A 20,038-nucleotide genomic window follows, 5' to 3' on the forward strand; every position below is an offset into this window, starting at 1 on the left:
CCTCATTAGCAGGACATAAGCTATTTGCTCTTGGGAATTTGAGCATTGTAATTGACACAAAGTATTGGTTTCTCCTTCATTGCTCCATGATAAATGCACACCTACAGCAAACTTGAGGTTTGATTAAACAAAATTATGTGATCCTCCAAAGAAAGGAGGATTTGCTCATATGAGTGAGTGTCTGCATACAGCAGAACTGAAGAATTTCAAGTTGGTACTTCTTTTTACACTTTTTTACACTTCTGAACTTTAAGCGATTTTATGCATTTAATTACAAACCAAAATATCCATACTATTTCTTTGACCAATTATAAGTAACCAAAATAGCTTGATCTGTGCATGCATAAGAAATCATATATTTATAAAAAAGATAAATCCATTGAGAAAGTCATATCCATGCAACAGACAAAGAAACCAGCTTCACTAAATTCATTATTTTGTATCAAGCTATTTGTTTGGCTGCAGTTTTACCTTATACAGCTTCTTTCTTTGTTTCACATAACTACTTTAATCCTTTCTGGATGCATTCCAAGTTTTAACTTCTTTTCCTGCTTTTGTAGCTGATTTCACATGACGGTTTTTCATTGTAACTGTGTCAAGAAAAAAATCTTCAGCTGTTTAATTTATCTTGGCTTTGTTTCAAAATAATCGTGCCTTCTTATTAATTAGCTGATTATCTTTTACATTCATTTGTGGCTTTCATATCTCCAAATCCCTGTATATTCCTTAAGATCACACTCCTTACTTTTTTCTCTGATTACTTTTCCAACACCCTGATTGATTACATGAATTCACATTCCCTGTAGTACTGGACTCTCATGTGAAGCTGTTAATTAGAGTTCCTGCACATCTTTTTTCAAGTAGGAATTGTAGTTTTTATTTTTGAAGGTATATTATTTGTATTCTTCAGCCTGGCTAATTCTGAAACCTTTTTTCCTTCATCTTGGAAAATAGGCTGTACTTAAGGTTAAATGATTAGTGTTTGCCAAATACTCCAGGCTGCAAGCCCAGGGTAGTCCTTAACATTAACGGCAGAGAAGGTACAAATATTTAAGATGCTAAGTCTTGCAATCAACAGGTTTGCATCCAAGACACTTTCGTGTTCTGGGTATTTTTTTGTAAGTGTCAATTATCGGTTATTTTAGATGAAAATCATATGTTATTTCCAGGACCTTGATAACTATACATGATAACTATTTATAAGACATCATGAGTAGAAATTCTGGTAAAATTCTGTTTTGGCAGCTGGATCCTGGCACAGCTCCACGGTAGATCAAGTATCTGCAGATTTTCTGTTGCCAAATTTCGCTCACTCCCAAATTTGTCTTAATCTTTGTTTGCTTTGTATATTGAAGAGGAGGGGGGAGCTAGGGGACACGTATCATGGCCTCGAAGATCATGTTAGAAATCAGGAAAAGGCATGGAAGTGTTTTTTTAATGAGCCCATCCATCACTGCAAAACTACCCTTCCACATTCTTTGATTTCTTTTGATTTAGCAAATATTGTCTTATGTTCTATGGGACTTTTTTCTGCTGAATCTTCTTTTGATAGTGTCCTCACTCACCTTGCTTTTGTCCTTTATCCTCAGGAACTGCAATTCCTTTCAAGCATTTTACAAAAGAGAGGAGTGTAATGTTTCCACTCTTTCCTTCTTTTATTTGCTTGGAAAATGGCCATCCATCCCTATAGCTGCAAGGTCTGTTATTCTATGATTTCAGGGTTCATCCCGACACTCTCTTGTTGCCAATCCCAGTAAAACAAATGTGAAAACGAAGTTCTTAATGGCTGGCTAGAAATTTACATGAGCCGACTTGGGACAGCCCTGCTTCACTGAGCAACCAAGAGCTCCAATTATTTATGCTCTCCTTTACCAAAAGAACCCAAAACAACCAAACCAAGGATCCAGAACTAACCAAACGCTGAAGCTACAGCTTCTCCCTCCATACTGACCTGTCAGGTAAAGACTTATTTGTTAAATGCAACACCATTTCTGTGCAGAGAAGGAAACTGCTGTGATGCATGTCATCTCTATCAGCTAGAAGGGTACTTCAGCTGCTGGGGAATTTACTTTGGCATGAAATCAGATCCAGCCCATCTTATGAGCAAGAACATGTACACATTCTTACATGCATCTCCATGCCCTCAATAGACTGGCATCCTTCTACCTGTATATATGTATTCCTATGCATCCTTAAGGAAAACAACAGCTTCTGTGTCTTCGTGTGTGTGAAAATTGACATGGTTTCAATAGTTGTTTTAATTCTATCAAGTAATTAGGTGGTCTTGCTCTTCATTTTAGAGTTTTGACATTAAAAATATGGGAAACTGCAATGCAGCGTTTCTAATCTTTAATATGATGGGCTCCATGAAGCCAAACTGCTCTACTTGATGGTTGAATTTAAGCCCCAGTTCTGCAAAGATCTTAACTGTTTGCTTATCTCTGAATACATGACTAGTCCCACTGATGTCAGTGCAATAAAATTTGAACATGACAAAGGGTCCTTCTATGGTATGTATTATTATAATATAAAAATACAAAGCTAGAAAGCAAAGTCTATCTTCTCTAACATATAACATTTCTATGGGTGTATTTTGTTTCATTTGATGTTACATTTAATTACTCATCAACCCTGCTTTTTACGAAGTTTCCTGTTCTTTTTAAAATGAATGTTTAATATCAAAGCAAAGCAGAAGTCATTTTACAATTTAAAGTGCAACTAAATTACCCAATTATTGACAACCAATAATCTTTCTTTAGGGTGCAGTGGATTAAAATAGGTCATACATGTAGTAAAATGAGAACACCAGAGCAGAAACATAAACTCCAAAATATTTTCTCTCGTTGTGCAATACACGATTATAAAAGGGGTAGCATTGTTTCATTGTGACACGTGGCTATGCAGTGTAGGCAATCATTCATTGCAACAGGTACCTTTGAGATGGATTATCTCTGGCCTTATAGCTATACTTAGCTATGGACCTAGGACTTACCTATACTTACAATGAAAAGTATAGCCAAGTCCTATACCCTCGGACACCTTCCCTGCTGCAGGCTCTTCTTCAGCACAGTAGCTTGAAATGCTGTTCTGCTCAGCATCATCCAAGTACAGATCAAGCTATTTTATCTGAGGCCTCCCATTGCTCCTGGCACAGGCTGGAAATAATGGCCATGTTTATTGCTGTGTTATTATTGCTCTAAGGTCAGGCTCCTGGCTCTTTCATCCGTTCTCCTGCACTCTCCCTTTCTTTCATTTTTTCATCTTGACCCAACACAGACTTGTGAACTACATTGCATTTGTTAGATCAAGAGGCTGCCTGTCATGCCTCAGAGCATTAAGTAGGGCAGTGGTCCTTAGGGTAAATGGAGCATGGTATGGAGAAATAAACATGATTCTCTTTAGCCAAGGCTGAATGTGCATGTTGTATGTGTTGAGCACATCTCTGACACTGATTTAACAGCTCTTTCTTCTTAATATGTATTACGTACACACTCCCCCTCTCCCACTGTCAAGGCACAAAAGTTGAAATCACACCATGCAAAAGTTCAAATTTACTTCATTCTGTCCCACTTAGGTCACACCTTTGGGCAGTGCTGCCAGGTGATTCTTTAAACTCTTTTTAAAGTAGCATTTTAACATTTATTTTCTCTACCTGGAAGCATCATGATGAGAAAGTTTTACTTTTTCAAGCTGCAACTACAATTCCCTAGTATTTTTAGGAATACTTAGCAATTTAAAAAGACCTATCAGATGGAGTCTGTCTTATCACAAGAAATGCTTTAGCACGCCCCACCCTGGTATAAACGTGATCATTTTCAAAGCAATCCAATGGATTTAGACATATGGTTTATGCTTAGGTCTGGCTTTGAAATTCCCAGTGGAAGCTGTAGGCAGTGGCAAAGCAATAGATGGTCCAGAAACAGGTCTCTCCAGGGACTGCTGTGCAATTGGGCAAGGATCAGCATCAGTGACATTGCCAGGCACTTGGAGGCTCTCCATGGTTTCTGATGGTCTTCTCTTTAGGAAGTCAGACTCTCTGTGTGGTCTTCTGCAAGGAAGCCAAGAATGGCGTTAATCTACAGAGCATAACCAGATTACAAAACCAAGTAAATCTCTCCATCTGCTCCAGCACATTAAGGAGAGAGGCTCATGAGCTCAAGCCAAGGCCACAGATCCTCAATTCCTCTGGTCACATCAGGATCTTTGTTTCACTGGACACTTTTTTAAATAAAAAGTTTTGAGGGTTATGAATTCAAAATGAAACAAGTACTATGCTTCCCACTGTGGTGTCAACCTGAGATCTTCAGAGTGGCCAAGACCATAAGTGTTGCCTCCTACTAACATCTTACAAAGCTGGCCTGACAATATCCTGCAGACAGTCAATGGACATGCTGTCTGCCTTGAGGCATGCTAATGTTTTGGACACGTTGAGATGTACAGACAGACGTCCTGTGTGTCTCGTGCCTAAGGCAGGATTAGCGGAGTTGATAATTGCCTGAACCTCAAGCCTTGCCCTGTAGGATGCCATTGGAACAGAGTATGGACATGCCACCTGTTTCAGCTCTGTCTTTCTAGATGGAACCTCTGTTACCTTCTGTTCTCTGGAGGGAAGAATGGTTTCTGCTGCTTTTTCCAGAGGGTGGGAAGGAACTGTTGTATTGCTGTTTGTGCCTTACTGAGAGCACTCGCTGCTCAAAGCAGGGCAATATCACCCAAGATGGCAACACAGGGAGAACCTCAGTTGTAATGAGTCCCAAGCACTCAAGATCAAAATGACCAAGATGTTGTCCTGAGGAGTAATAGCAGCCGTCTCCTCACTTTTTGGAGATCTCTGAGGAGGCTTCCTCCCTGTTGCAGCTGCTGTTTTCCTGATTTCCTCTTATGGTCCACCGCGGGATTCCCCAGCACCATTCGCTGGTGATGAGTTTGGCTGTATAAAGATACTGAGGCCGTTAAATATATTCCAGGCCATATTGTGACACTGCTAAACACATGAAACAAAAGATCAGTGAAGTTTTCAGCAATGAGTTGTGGCCTTGGGTGAGGATAGGGAAATTTCTCTATTTTTGTATTTCTGGTCTCCATTCCCACAGCAGCCCCCATGCAGGTAGTCCCCTGACACCACGCTCCGTCGCAGATGGTCAGGATTGGTACCTGTGTGAGGGAGACATGAACAGGTTCCCCACAGCCGTGTCCTGGGTTATTGTCACCCAGCAGCTTGCAGCCGGGTCCAGTTTCGAGCCCTGTCACTGCAATGGCGGAGCTGGACCCACTCAGCTGCTTCTGAAGGGAGCAGGCCCTGGCCCAAGTTACCTGCAAACCCTCAAAATCTCAGTCAAAAATAACCAAAATATCCTCAAATGCTGCCTGGAGGAGGAGAAGAAAGACAAGGGTGGGAAAAGTCCTCTTCCGACTGCAGCTGCTGCGGAGAGCAGTGCCGCGGGCGCTCCCTGGGCCGGGCGGGCAGGGGGACGGCTGCCTTGTGGCTGGAGCGCTCGTGGTGCCGGCAGCCTCAGCTTCCCCCGTCTGTCAAACAGCAGCTGGCCACGCTAGCGAGCTCAGAGGCCTGTCTGCTGAACCCGTACGGAAAATGAAGGGGAGCCATTTAAACAGCCTGGCTTCTCTAATTGCTTGAATTACGCCCTGCGCTCCCCGCCTGAGGCGGACATACAAGCGGGCAGGAACCTCGAAAAGCGCTTTTTCCTGGGTGGGCAGAAAGGAGGGTTGCGGCAGCGCTTCCTCCCCCGGCTAACGCTGTGCCGTGTCGCTTTGTTTCCCTTGCAGGGACCTGCCACATCGGCTGGGCCTATTACTGCACAGGCGGGGGTGCGGCGGCGGCCATGCTGGTGTGCACCTGGCTGGCCTGCTTCTCGGGCAAGAAGCAGAAGCAGTACCCCTACTGAGCCAGCCCTGGGGCGCCGCCACTGCCAGACGCCCGAGGGGCTTGCCGATCTCTTCTGGAAAACAACGACGAACAAGACATTTTTAAGTGCTTTCTGGAGTGGGAGTGGGAGTGGGGCGGGACGGCAGGTGGCCCCGGGGAGGGCAGGGAGGTGAACAGCAGCGCAAAGCCACCCGGCCGGGCCGGAGAGGGACAGGCTTTCTCACCTGAGCCCGCTGGTGGTCGGCTCCGCAAAAATATAAGCAAGGATGACTCTGCTTTGGCAAATGGTGAAATTCTGCGTGCAGCAATTAATTGAGAGGTTGGTGAGGGGATGGCAGTGCCAGGGACTGGGGTAGCGCCCGGCAGCCCCTTGGCATGGCACTCCCAAAAGCACACACGCGCGCACAGATGTTGACCATGGCACAAGGTGAGTAGAGAGGAAACCTTTTTTGGTGCGATTCTTCTTTCTTTTCTTTTTTTTTTTTACTTCTCTCTGATGGTTTAAAATTCAGTGTTGCAACACTTTTTAATCTATACATTAAACTTAATAAAAGGACCAATAAGCCACTTTATCAGTATTTTGTATATTCTCTACACACTTTTCTTCCCCAAACATTTAGCCACTGCTTATTCAGCCCTATATAACTTTTATTAAGCCTCTGTGTTTTCAGCATTATTACAAAAATGCAACATAATTACTTGGCATATGTAGCCTTTCCCTATAGTACTTTTATGAAGTGCAGTAAATGGACGTTTTTCTGTCCATTGGAAATTCCACTCACAGTACTGTAGAGTTCTGTTGGTTATGTACAACTAACAGGAAACTTCTTCCAGACATAGATTTCTGTTGCTGTTACATTTAGCTCATTGATGTCGTATTGTGCTGTACCATGTTTATTATTTCAATATTCATTTTTGTAAAAAAAAAATATATGTGCTATTTTATGTTTGTATTTGCAAAATCTCTGTAAATAAATTTTTCCTTGATCAATACTTGCAATGCATGGTCGTGTCAATAGATGAAAAAGTTCCTTTCCAGATCCCCATTGGAAAAAAACTCAGAAATAATCATGACTTTTATAACCATGCTGTATCCTTTTTCCTTGTAAAACACATACATTTAGGGTTCAGTTACATTGCCTGAGGATAGACATCTGTTGCCACTGGAGGCATTCTGGCATATCCCACATTTTTCCCTAATGCTGTCAGGTGTCCTGCAGGACTTCTGTGAGACCTTCCCCTTTTTGTCCTGGCTGCTGCTGTGGACTCAGCATTTCACACAGCATTGCATATCCCTGTTTAGGTGGTTGAAACAAGCCCTTACTTTCTTAATCGCATCACTACTGATCAAATATCTACCAGGTGATATTCCCTGCACAAGACACTGGCACTGTACACACAAAACTCAAAACCAATCTTTTATTTTCTTTAAGAAAAACAATGTGAACTTAGAGCATGGGAACTTGTAGGGCGGTTTCAATCATGATATTAAATGATGTTATTCCCTTTCAAATTTGTTTTTCTGCTTGTTTTCCCAATATGATATTTCTGTTGTGTATTTCTAAGTTACCTTCTATGTTCTAGCTGCAGTTCTGCTGGTTAATAACACTTGTAGTTGTTGCAGCTCTGAAAACGTGCAGTTGCTTTGTACATTATGCTGGGCAGCTTTTTGGAGGTATGTGGAAATAGCAATGTCAGCTTACAGTGATCAATCCTGATATCACTGAACTAAATTTTATTGAGTTTCGTTATAGGCTAAGCACTATTTATTCGCTTTGTGGTGCTGTGCAGTGAAAACAAAATTGTACTTTACCCCTCCCAGATTAGCCCATAATACCCTATCGCATCCGACTGCACTTCTGCTGAGAAGCACACCAACTGTGCTGTGGGGGCTTGCCTCCCTGCACACTTTTCCACTGGCACCAGCAGCAGTGGGACATGGAGCTCTTCCCTGCTGCTTCAGGGTTTCAGGGCTTGTCCCTTCTCGTGAGCACTCGGGACCATACCCAAATCTGCTGCGGAAGGTCAGTGGCGTTCCATATACCCTCACAGTAAGTCCGAATATGCCTGTTAGGGTTGTGGATTGCTGCTTTATTGAAACCAAAGGAGATATAAACACAACTTTGGCTGTGGTTCCCCTGGCTCTGGTAAGATTTTTGGCAGGATCTCAACAGAAAAATGCTGCATTTGTACAGTATGCTACTGCGGAAACATGCCTTTCCTTCCACTGAAACTGCAGTTTGCTATACAAAGTTTCAGTGACTTGGCTATAAAAATATAAGTCTTATTCTAAATTTGGCCCTCTCTAGATTATATCCTGGACCATGCATCATTGACTTTTTTAGATCTTCCTGTGCTCAGGTTTGGGCTTGATTTATCATGACAAACTGGAACTATGCAGTTACTTCATGAAGAAAATTAGGGTTTTGTTACAATGCAATACAATTATAGCATGACTGACTTTCTCTGAATTTGTATACAATCTCCTTTTTTCAATTTAAGATTGAATAAAATGCCAATTTTTAATAATCAAGCCAATGATATATGCTGCACCTGCTTTATAGCTGTTTATCGTATAGCCTTCAGCTGCTGTGATATGACTAAACCAATCACAGCTTAACTAGGTTTGTCCATATTTGTGCATTTTGATTCTGATATCCATTTTGCACTAGAATACAAATACCATTTATTATCATGGTTACCAAGCCTCACAGCTACAAACTCTAATAACTTCGAACTGGGCAAAAGATTGCTTTCAATTTCACAGTATGAAATGTCAATGAAATATTTACAATATTTACTATGTTTAATTTTCCATTTATTTATTCTTCAAGATGAGGAGCTTGGCCTTGCATTTGTCAAAACGAAAGCCGTAAGCTTGCACAGGCTCTCAGGTCACTGAATTCTGTCCTTGCCATTGCTGGCAATCGTATCACATAATCCTGTTCATAAATTTATCAAGCTGTATTTTAAAACTATTTAAGCAGCTTTCCCCTGACAACTACATTGGGAAATTTATTCCGAAATCTCACTCTTTGGGTGATTAGACACTTCGTAAGTTCCAGACTACCCTGTGTTCTGGAGCTCACTGTCAACACAGATGTCAGAGGTCACAGTCCGCTTCCAACAAATAACTTTGGGAGCAGTAAGTTTCACCCATCACTCCTAACTATACAGGAGCTCAATAGAAACAAAACGTATGGTCACAGACTACTGTTCATTGTCAGAAGCTATCTTAGGACCACAGGATAATTCAGGTGGGAAGGGACCTCGGGAGGTCTGTAGTCCAGCCTCCTGCCCAAGGCAGGGTCAGTCATGAGGCCACAACAGGTTGCTTGGGGGTTTAGCTCATCTGGTCTTGAAAACTTCCAAGGATGGAGATGCACAACATCTCTGGGCAGCCTGTGCCACTGCCGCACTGTCCTCATGGGGAAACAGTTTTCCTTATAACTGATCTCTTGTTTCAACTAATGACTGCTGTCTCATCCTCCCACCAAGAATCACTGAGAAGAGCTCATCTCCATCTTCTGTCACCTCCGCATAGGAACTGGGTGGCTGCTGCTGGGTTATCGTTCCCCCACCCCAAGCCATCTTTTCACCAGGCTGAATAAACCCCTGTTTTGGGTTTGTGTGGTGGGTTTTTTTTGGTAGCGGGGGAGGGGGCCGCAGGGGTGGCTCCTGTGAGAAGCTGCTAGAAGCTTCCCTGGCTCCAAGTCGGACCCGCAGCTGGCCCAGGCCGAGCCCATCAGTGATGGTGGTAACACCTGTGGGAGAACAGATTTAAGAGGGGAAACCTGCAGGGAGTGGGGGATTGGGATGGGAGAGGAACCCTTCTGCAGGCAGTAAGGCCAGTGAGGAAGGAGGGGAGGAGGTGTGCTGGAGGAGGGGGTGTCCCCACAGCCCGTGGTGAGATGGAAGGCTGTCCCCCCCAGCCCATGGAGGGGAGCAGAGGCCCCCCAAGATGGCTGTGACTGTGTGGGAAAGCCCGTGCTGGGGCAGTCTGTGACTGAAGATCGGCCCGTGGGAAGGACCCATTCCAGGGAAGTTGGTGAGGAACTGCAGCCCGCGGGAAGGACCCATTCCAGGGAAGTTGGTGAGGAACTGCAGCCCGCGGGAAGGACCCATTCCAGGGAAGCTGGTGAAGGGCTGTCTCCCGCGGGAGGGGCCCCACAGCGGAACAGGGGCCGAGTGAGGAGGAGTCCTCCTCCCCCTGAGGAGGAAGGAGCAGCAGAGACCAGGTATGACAGACCGACCCCAACCCCCATCCCTGTTCCCCTGCGCCGCCAGCGGGAGGAGGTGGAGAGAACCGGGAGGGCTGGGGGGAAGGTGTTCTCAGGTTGGGTTTTGCTTCCTAATATCCTTGTTTTGATTGGATTGGTAGTAAGTTAGATTGATTTTGTTTCTTCCCCAAGTTGAGCCTGTCTTTTGCCCGTGACCATAAGTGGGGAGCGATCCCTCCCAGTCCTTGTCTCGACCCACGAGCCTGCCTTTATATTTTCTCCTCCGCATCCCACTGGGGCTGGGGAGGACAAGTGAGCGAGTGGCTGCGTGGTGCTTTGTTGCCGGCTGGGCTGAAACCATGGCAGCCCTGACCCCTGTCTTCCCTGCACAGGTTGAGCACTCCAGCCCCCAGGTCCTTTCCACAGAGCTGCTCCCTGGCCAGGCAGCCCCTGGCCTGTGTCACTGCAGGGGCTTCTTCCTTCACAGGTGCAGGACTTGGCGTTTGTCCTTATTGAATTTCATGAGGTTCCTGTTGTCCTGTTCCTCCAGCCTGTCTCAGTCCCTCTGAATGGCAGCCCTACTCTTCAGTATATTGACTGGTCCCCCCAACTTGGTGTCATCTGCAAACTTGAGAGCACACTCCTCCAGCTTTTCCAGGTCACTGAACAGGACAGGTTCCAGGATACACCTGCGATACCCCACACACTACAGGCATCCAGGTAGGGTCCGGCCAGGAGCCATGACCTCTGATCCTTGTCATCCAACCAGGCTTTTACCCATCTGGTTGCCTATCCATCCAGACTGTAAAGTCCCAACCCGGGTACAAAAAACTGTGGGAGCCTGTGTCAAAAGCCTTGCTAAAATCCATGCAAATGACAACCGCTGCTCTTCTCTCAATCACAAATGCAGTCACTTTACTGTGGAAGGCCACTGGGTAGGCCAGGCAGAGTTTGTTTTTGATAGATGCATGCTGACTGCTCCCAGTCAGTGAAATGAGGTCATAAGGGGCTACCAGTGGAAATAAGGTATTGGGATCCTGTTGCCTTTGTGTGCTTGACTTTCAGTTTGCATTGCTAAATACAGAAAAAAGTCATCAATAAATCTAGAAATATGAAGGGTAGGAAGAATATTGACCTCTGGAAGTTGGAAATTTACTTCATATATAAGTTTGAATGAGGCAGTTGGTGGTGGAAGAACTTGATGCAATACTTTATTTATTGTAAGTTTGGTCTTCAGGAATGACTTCAGGAGAACACATTTTGAGTAGGAAATTCTCCTACCCAAACTCCAGAGAGCTGGGGACTTTCTTTGCCTATGCAGCATAGTGTGCAGTGCCAAGGCTCTTGTCCTGAGCACTAACACAGTATTTACTGAAAGGGAAAATGCAAATTCTGTCATTCAAGCAGGGAGAAGCTTTTCTGCATATATATAAGGCATGTGAAGGCCCTGTCTGGAGTTTGAGAGGACATTATTCTCCTTCTATAAAAAAAAAAAAAAAAAAAAAAATTACTTTTCAAGACTTACATGTTAACAAATGACTCAAATTTTCACTACATGCTATAAAGTTTGCTCCCTCCCCAAAATATAAATACATGTCTATGGAAAAAAAAAAACAAACCACCACTTTACAAATGTTTTGAAATGAGAGTTAGATTAACTCCTGAGGTGGTTTAACCCCTCTATTTCCTTTTTCTTGACAGAAAATTCAGAAATCAGTTGCAACTGCAATTTATCTGTCATTCTAGAGTTTGAAATAGTCTATGAAAAATATCAAACTGAATGACAAGACAGATAATCTGTACATCAACATAAGCATTAATTCTACTCTACATACTTAACCTTTCAGAGAGACAATGGTGAAATTAGATATGTCTTTTTTTAGAAGTGACATTTTAGTGTAATCCCTTAAGCAGACAGGATTTTAAATATATGCTTTCAAGTAAGTATTAAGTGTGTTTATTATTATTATTCAAATAATGATGGATCAGAGAAAATGAGGAGAATTTTGAAACAGTTTCAAGTTCAGTTGTCTTAGTAGCAGGAAGGATGGTTATTAGGTTAAATAAAAATAGGTGGCCTTTTTTCATGTTCCTCACCAGGAAACAGAATATTCATTGAAATTTATATGGATATTTTAGCTGAGTAAAGACAGACTCTGACTGCTTTCATGGACAATTTTATGACCTTTTAGTCTGCTAAAAGTATCTAAGAATATCAGTATGTTAGGGATATTCTACGTTATGCTGAGCATATTAAATTAAGCCATCACAGGGGAAATGATAATCTGAAAGGAACATAAGGCACAACTTCATTATACATATCTACATCATCAGGGCCCAGCACATTGTTGCCTGCTTTCCTGGCTGCCTAAGAGCAAATGAACTATATGTTACTCTGCTTTAACCATCCTCCATCACACAGGGATATCTTGTGGCCTTCAAGTATCTCCTCAACAGGCACTGCGGACCATACCGAGCATCACTAGAAGTATGATCGTCTCCAAACATGCCTCAAGCATGATTGTCATGCCAGTGGTTATAGATCAGTTTGGCTTCTCAGAGTGAAAATGGTAAAGCAATGCTAGAGCACAGAAAAGCCACCTATCACCTGAAGTCTAAGCCAAATGCAAGTCTACGTTAGCAGGCAGAATGCTGCTAACTATCCATGGGGATGGGAGGAAAGTTTGCTGTCACCATGGAAAGCAGCTGTTAGCTCCTGTCTGCAGCAAGACTGAGCAGCCCCAAGAGTGGGCATGTGAGTCTGTAACTACTCAGGTAACTTTCCAGCTATTTTTCTTATAGGACATGCATGGAGGCCACTGCTTGAGTTCCCAAGAGAACACATTAAAGACAAAAGAGTGCTCCCATCTTGCTTGTCCCCCTCAGAGGCAGTCCCACCTGGGGCAGAGCAAAATGCTTGTGTACAGCTCCTGCAGCAGCCAGCTCCTGCAGCAGCCCTGGTGTGTGAGACCCCCGCACCAAGCCTCAGCTCCAGGACCAGATGATAAAGACAACAGCAGCAGCCAAGGTGTTCCATGTGTTCCATATGCTTCTGAAAACTGCATGCAGCCCTGCTCTGCATACATGAATGTCTTCATCCTCTTTTCATTCTCCAGGAGCTATAGGTAGCTTTGACCCTCTTCACACCAGACAGCAAAATCAGTATCTAAGTACACTTAATAAATAAAGGTTGTTGGGCTGTATAGACAGAGTCATGCTGCAAAGCCCTTTTGCTCCAGCTCACACCAAAGAACTGAGTGTTTCATCAAGTAATGGATGGCAGCTTCCTACACAGGGCTACTGATTGGGTTGTTTTCTACAAATTCCTGTGCCCCTCAGCCCAATAATTTTATCCTGTTCCCTGAATCTTTGCCAGATCTAACTGCTTTTTAAAACCTGGGGCTTTTGAAAGCATGGTAGGTGCTAAAGGGAAAGCAAGCAGTTCATGTGAATACTTTGTTTTCTGTTAAGGATTCCAGTCATTTCAGTGGGCTTGGACCAAACTCCATGACTCTGATCCAAAAACTATAGGAGCCAATGTCAAATAGTCCACTGGCTTAGCTCAGGCACAGATTCAATGGGCAAAATGCCATAACTATTCTATATATGGCTTTGTATTATGTTCCGGTAAACTGTCCATCTTTTTTTCCTATGGAAAAAATATGCACACACACATTTTATAAGCAAAAAAATCCCTATATCTTTCTTGGTTTTGTACTTATCTGAATGTTCCTTGTCATCTGAGAATTAACTAAAACAAGATGCTACAAATGCAAAAATCTATGTGGCACATAATTTGGGCAGTTAGTATTTATTTAGGAGTTATATCTTCAAAGATCAGAAATGTAAAAAAAAAAAAATGGTTTGGAATGATTTTGTAGACAAACAAGCTGCCAGATTTGGATAATAAAGCACCTTTTTTGCAAAGCAAGCCAGCTGTGCATCCTTATCTTGCCTGTTCCAGAGGAAGAAAATGAAAAGTGGATTAACTAACATAATGAACATTTCAAAGGATGTAAAGTAAAATCTGTTATATGATGTAAGGCTGCAGTTCTTAGCTGATATTACAAGGCTGGGTGAGTCCGAAGAGACTTTTGCTACTGCCAAATAGAAAGACAAAGAACAAAAAGTAGAAGCATAGCCATACACTGGGGGGTTTACTGAGGACCCCACTACAGGGTGGTAGTAGATGCTCCACACCTATGACTCACTGTGGCTCAGTAACTCTCCATATGAAGAATTTGGGTTATTCTCCTCTATGCTATACCTCCAAAAGTATCAGTAAGCTTTCTATTTGTATAGCACCTAGGACAAATATTTCCCAGTCTATCAGTAGGCCCCCTGGGTCCTATCCTAAAGTAAAGTAAATCCACTTCACAGCAAGAGTAAGGGTTAGTAAAGGACTTTATTTTACTGAATGGTAGTATCTTTTGGAAGAGAAATAGAGGAAGGAAATCTCAGTTAAAACACAAGCTATAATTAGGATAACACATTTGAAATGATGAAATACTTCTTGCCTTGAGCTCAGTGGCCATATTAAGAATTGCAGTGTGAGATATTTGTTTTCAAGTAGCTGTCAACGTATCATTGGTTTTCTACACTTCTGGGATTAATAGGTAATTATGGTGCATACAGGAATTAAAAAGATTGAGTGCATTACTACACCTACCTTTCTCTCTGGCTAAAATCAGAACTCCTTTTCACAAAAACTGTTTCACTCTGCTCCTGCGTGTTGAGTTCAGCAAGCCTGTGTGCCTTACAGCCACCTGAGGAAGTGCCTGATCCTTCCTCTTTTCAAAAGCCTGTTGTGAGCAGGATATCTGCTGCTGTTTTCCACATCACACTTCCCAGCCCTTTGCTACAACTTGCTGCTGGAGACCATGGCTGTCACTTCTGGAAGGTTTCAAGCTGTTTCTCACTAACTGATCAGAGTATCTCGTTTTGGGATAATCCATTACCGAAAGATGCCACAGTACACCGCAGCAAATTAAGTGTTTCATTTCCAAAGTTGTTGTTACATCCCACTGTCTTGCAGACCATTCAACAACATTAACGTAGTAGTAGTCATTGCTAATACCTTTTCTTTTTTTTTTTTTCAGGTCCTGGGGACAACAATACCAGGAGAAGTCACACCACAGGCAACAGACCCCTCTGTGGTAAGAGGGAAGAATTTAACTTTTTACAAGGCAGCAGCATGTAGACAATAAAGCCAGCCATGCCCAGATGTGCAGTGACATTTCAAAGAGGAAGCACATTAAATGTTTAGATCTTCAATGAAATATTAAGCAATCTGCATTTGTTGTCAATGTGTAGAAGTGGTATTCACCTCTCTCCAAAGAGAGTCCCAAACTACGGTTTTGTCATGTACTGGTGAGCAGTTTCACAGCTCCTCATTCTGTAGGTTGTTATGCCTGCGCATACTGTCAACATCAAGGAATGTGAATTATAGGGCAGCTTTCTGGGCCAGTCTGTCTCACAAGGGGAATCTGAAAGAGATGGTGTCAGATCACTGAGGCGTACCTTTTCAGGAGCTGATTTTGCGTGACCTGCGGCCTGTAGTGTAGCTGTGCTTAACTTGCAGCTATCAAACAAGCAATCAGAGAGACCTAACAGATGACTAGATAGAAACTGATGAAAAATGATAGGGGTCTGCAAATAAGATAAGCTGAAAACTTGTTTTTAAGCACTATTGATAACACACTTGAATTAAAATAATTGGTATTGAAATTCCCAATGCTGCATCAGAAGACTTATGTACATAAGCAGAAGATGGTTGCTGCTCAGTTTTCAGTAGCTTCTGTTCCAGGCAATGGAGCTGGTTTTGTCTCCAGCTTATCCAATATTAGCAAGATTGAGGTCTAATTAGATGTTTATTAAGCCTCGCACTTCTCCCTTCTTCCCTCCTCCCCTACTTCTACTCCTACAAGGTACTGATCTTCCTGGTGGAAGCCATCGTATTCACTGGTATAAATACTCTCCATATGCGGACATTTCAGGACTATATTTTTGAAATAGGCAAATGTTCTTCACAAAAGACTCAGCAGTCTAGTTCATATGCAGTTTCCTTTGGGAGCCACAGTAAAACTCCTGAACGCAGTACTCAGTGAATGGTATTTCACTGGCCTTCATAATTAGGAAACATTGCTGCCTGAGCCTCTTTCATACAGATGATTTCAACAGTCAAGAAGTAAATGTACTTAGCAGCAAAGCATGCTGTTCCTTTTTCATTGCCGCTAAGACAGCAGGACCATTCAGAGCTGCCTTCAGCACAATTATAAAATGTTCTCAGCTGCTTGGAGCCATTTCAGTCAATCTGAACATTTATTTCCTTTCATAGCAATGCAGAGTGAAGGCGCTGACAGTCCTTAAATGCATTGCTCAAGATGTACAGCAATTAACAACCCAGCTTCTGGGGCAGATGGTTTTAAGCTGTCCAGTGTTTTAGGTAGCACAGGTGTTGCTCCCTTGTGCTGATGCTTTAACCAGCTGCAACACTGTAGATGAGGAGAGATCTCAGGATCAATGGTAAATTAGAGATCTTTTTCTTCTTTACATCACAGGCTTGAAGAGAGGCCAAGTACCTGGCACCTGATGACTGTAGACCATTGAACCCTGGCACATATGAGATAAGCAAATAAAAAGAGGTGATTGAGAACTTTTCTGCACATCTTGGACAGTGCCAGCAGCTAAGCTGCTAAGGCAATAGGCTCGGACCCTGACTGCCACCCTAACTGTCCTGACTACCAGCTGATCTTCAGGACACAGCAAGAAGAGGTCATCCTCCAAATAAGGAGGTAACATTTTCCATATTAGCACTATTTTTTTCCAGTCTACTTACCTCTAGCTTTGCACCTGTTCAGTTGTCTGAATCCACACCAGTATCTACAGCCACCTATGTTTTCTTAATGGGTTAAAAAAGGAAAAAGAAACACATCTCTGTTGCTCAGTGTATTCCATGAAGTTAGGCTTATTTGCATAAAAAAGGCTCCCCCCAAAAATCAAGTGAGACTGACTAATGTCCTCAAGATCCTTTTAGCGCCTAAGAGGCATGCATTGTGGAAACTGTTTACTGTCTCCTGAGTAATGGAGTCTGTGATAAGCAATTTGTTTTGTAGGAAAATAATGTCACCTCGAGTAGCTGAAGGATATCGTAATGACTTTCCACATTGTCAGCATTCCATTGTATCTCTTGGCTTCTGAGTACACTGGTGTATCGAAAATTAATACAAGGGAAACAGAAAATTGCTGCAAACGTTAAACATGCTACCACATTTCAAGGATGTAGCTGTTGACTTTACCAATATTAAAACCAGAATCCAGTAGAAACCTACACTTTTTGCACAGAATATGAGAGCTGGCTTTAGGATGATGGTCCCCAAAACATTACTATTCCTTAGGTCTAAGGATGTTTCTTTTCTGGGACCTGACAGCATTTGGGGTTTCTTAAGAAGGCTTTGGATTACAGGCACAGCATGAGCTCCCTCTTGTGAGCCATGCCTAATGAAAAAAAGTCAAGGAATTCTCAACTGTCGTCTGATCTCAGTTCAGGACTAAACCTCCTAAAATCTCCATAACACTGGGAGACTCCATAGCTTGCTTTGATTTGTGGATCAACTGCCTGTGGAGAAGGGGCATCTAAAAATAGCTGAACATGATGAAGGGACACGCTGAGGAGCTTCAGCAATGGAGGAGCAACCTGAGGGAGGCAAGAAGAAAATTGGACTGCCTTCCGCAGTATTACTGCTGGTGACAAAGTACCCACTTATTCTTAGCATCCTACAGTTCAGCACAATGACAACATTTTCGTTCTCAATGTGAAAGGGCTGAACTTAAAGGGAAGCAACCAGATTTCTCATAAGAATATATCTTATACACTCAGGTATGCTAAATTAAAGGCACTAAATGAACAATACTGAGACATCTCTGAACAGTGACTCATGGCCTTGGGCATGTGCACTCTGAGAAGTGAGATAAACTAGTGTCGTGGTTTAACCCCAGCCAGCAACTAAACACCACGCAGCCGCTCACTCGCTCCCCCCCCACCCAGTGGGATAGGGTTGAAAATCGGGGAAAATAAGCAAAACCCGTGGGTTGAGATAAGAACGGTTTAATAGAACAGAAAAGAGGAAACTAATAATGATAATGATAACGATAACACTAATAAAATGACAACAGCAATAATAAAAGGATTGGAATGTACAAATGATGCGCAGTGCAATTGCTCACCACCCGCCAACTGACACCCAGCCAGTCCCCGAGCAGCGATTCCCCGCCACCCCTCCCCAGTTCCTATACTAGATGGGACGTCCCATGGTATGGAATACCCCGTTGGCCAGTTTGGGTCAGCTGCCCTGGCTGTGTCCTGTGCCAACTTCTTGTGCCCCTCCAGCTTTCTTGCTGGCTGGGCATGAGAAGCTGAAAAATCCTTGACTTTAGCCTAAACACTACTGAGCAACAACTGAAAACATCAGTGTTATCAACATTCTTCGCATGCTGAACTCAAAACATAGCACTGTACCAGCTACTAGGAAGACAGTTAACTCTATCCCAGCTGAAACCAGGACAACTAGCCTGGACAAAGTACCATTCAGATATGTATTTCTCATTTGGCACTGCAAGAGGACCAGAGCATGCAAATTGAAAGCGAGCACAGGCTGATACAACCCACAGCAGTATCAGGATCTACACGCCACTACAAGCATAGCCAGGGCAGCATGCACAAATGTGAGATCTTGCATGGCTGGAGCTAGAGAGGCAGGCTGATTTGGGGCTGGTTTTGTTCCCAGGGTAGCCAGAAGTGCCTAGTGGATGCTGTCCCCCACCTGGTGAGCACAATGCCAGCCTCTCTTGCCATGAGGAAAGCTTCACTACTGCGTGTGTCACCAGAGCCACCCAGCTCCTGCCCTGCTCCTTTCCAGCAGATAGGACTCTGGTGGGTTTTGTGCAGACAGGTGCTGGGGAGTGGTGTCCAGCTCGTGGCTTTCCTTCTGTCTCAGCCCAGGCAGTCCATGCTGAAAGCAGCTCTGCTGAAGCTCTAGAAATGCCCTATGCCATTAGACATAGAACAGAGGGTGTGCAGCAAGGCAACCTACTTTGCAGTCACTGCTGAGCAGCTCTTAGCATTGCTGCACTGTGGAACTGTGCAAAAGCCACCTCACGAGGAAGGCAAAGGAGCCTGCTGAATATATGTCTGTGTATGCATCTTCTAGAAAACCAGAAGTCATTAATTGAAGCTTGAGCATCCTTCCTGGTGCTTGCGTCAGCATATACAGCATTTTTCTGTTGGCACGTCTCAATGGACTTTGCAAAGGTGGTGAATGGCTCTCCCCATTTGAGAGACAGGGAAAATGAAGCAGACATTCATGTAGTGTTGCTGAGAGCTGCCTGTGCAAGCCAAAGGCAGAACCAGGCCTATGAGCCAGGTCTCTGTCTCAAACCATTGCCCTTCCCATGAAGCATCACTGCCTTCTGGTAGGGACTTCTTCACCTGCATCTTCCAGGTTTTATGAAGGTGCCTTAGCCAACAGCTTTCAAAGTTTTCCTTCAATAACAATGTTCCTCTGAGCAGGGAAATTTCCTTCCAGGTGACATCTGACTTGATAGCAGTTCTCTGCCTGGATGTGGTTGCTATGACGGCTGCTCCCAGTTCGGCAAATCCTCATCCTGCCAATCCTCCGCAAACGCAACTCTTGCATATCTTATATTCTCTGGGAAATCAAACTATGCTTCTGTTTTTAGTCTTTTAATCTTCTCATGTCTGTGTCTCCTTTTGTTTGGAATCAGTGATGTTAAAGCAGCCTTGTGCTGCCAATATTTTAACAACAGGTTTTCAGAAAAAATATCCCCACCTCAGTCTATGATAGATTTGGAGTACTGTATTGCTTGGGCTGCTGAGAAGAGAGACTGGGGAATCTACTTTTCTGGCTTGCCTTTG

At 43.4% G+C, this 20,038-nt stretch overlaps 1 protein-coding gene across 1 annotated transcript in view; it reads left to right on the forward strand.

The window, feature by feature from the left end:
- The window catches only part of LHFPL6 (LHFPL tetraspan subfamily member 6), a 149,495-nt gene extending 142,618 nt beyond the window's left edge, over positions 1–6,877 (forward strand). Inside the window, exon 4 of the mRNA XM_052786227.1 lies at positions 5,785–6,877. Within this exon, the coding sequence (XP_052642187.1) occupies positions 5,785–5,903 (119 nt within the window). The 3' untranslated portion in view covers positions 5,904–6,877. The remainder of the gene's footprint in view (positions 1–5,784) is intronic.
- The last annotated feature ends 13,161 nt before the right edge of the window (positions 6,878–20,038 follow it).

The sequence above is a fragment of the Harpia harpyja genome, chromosome 4, assembly GCF_026419915.1.
Source record: "Harpia harpyja isolate bHarHar1 chromosome 4, bHarHar1 primary haplotype, whole genome shotgun sequence".
Classification (NCBI taxonomy): Eukaryota; Metazoa; Chordata; class Aves; order Accipitriformes; family Accipitridae; genus Harpia; species Harpia harpyja.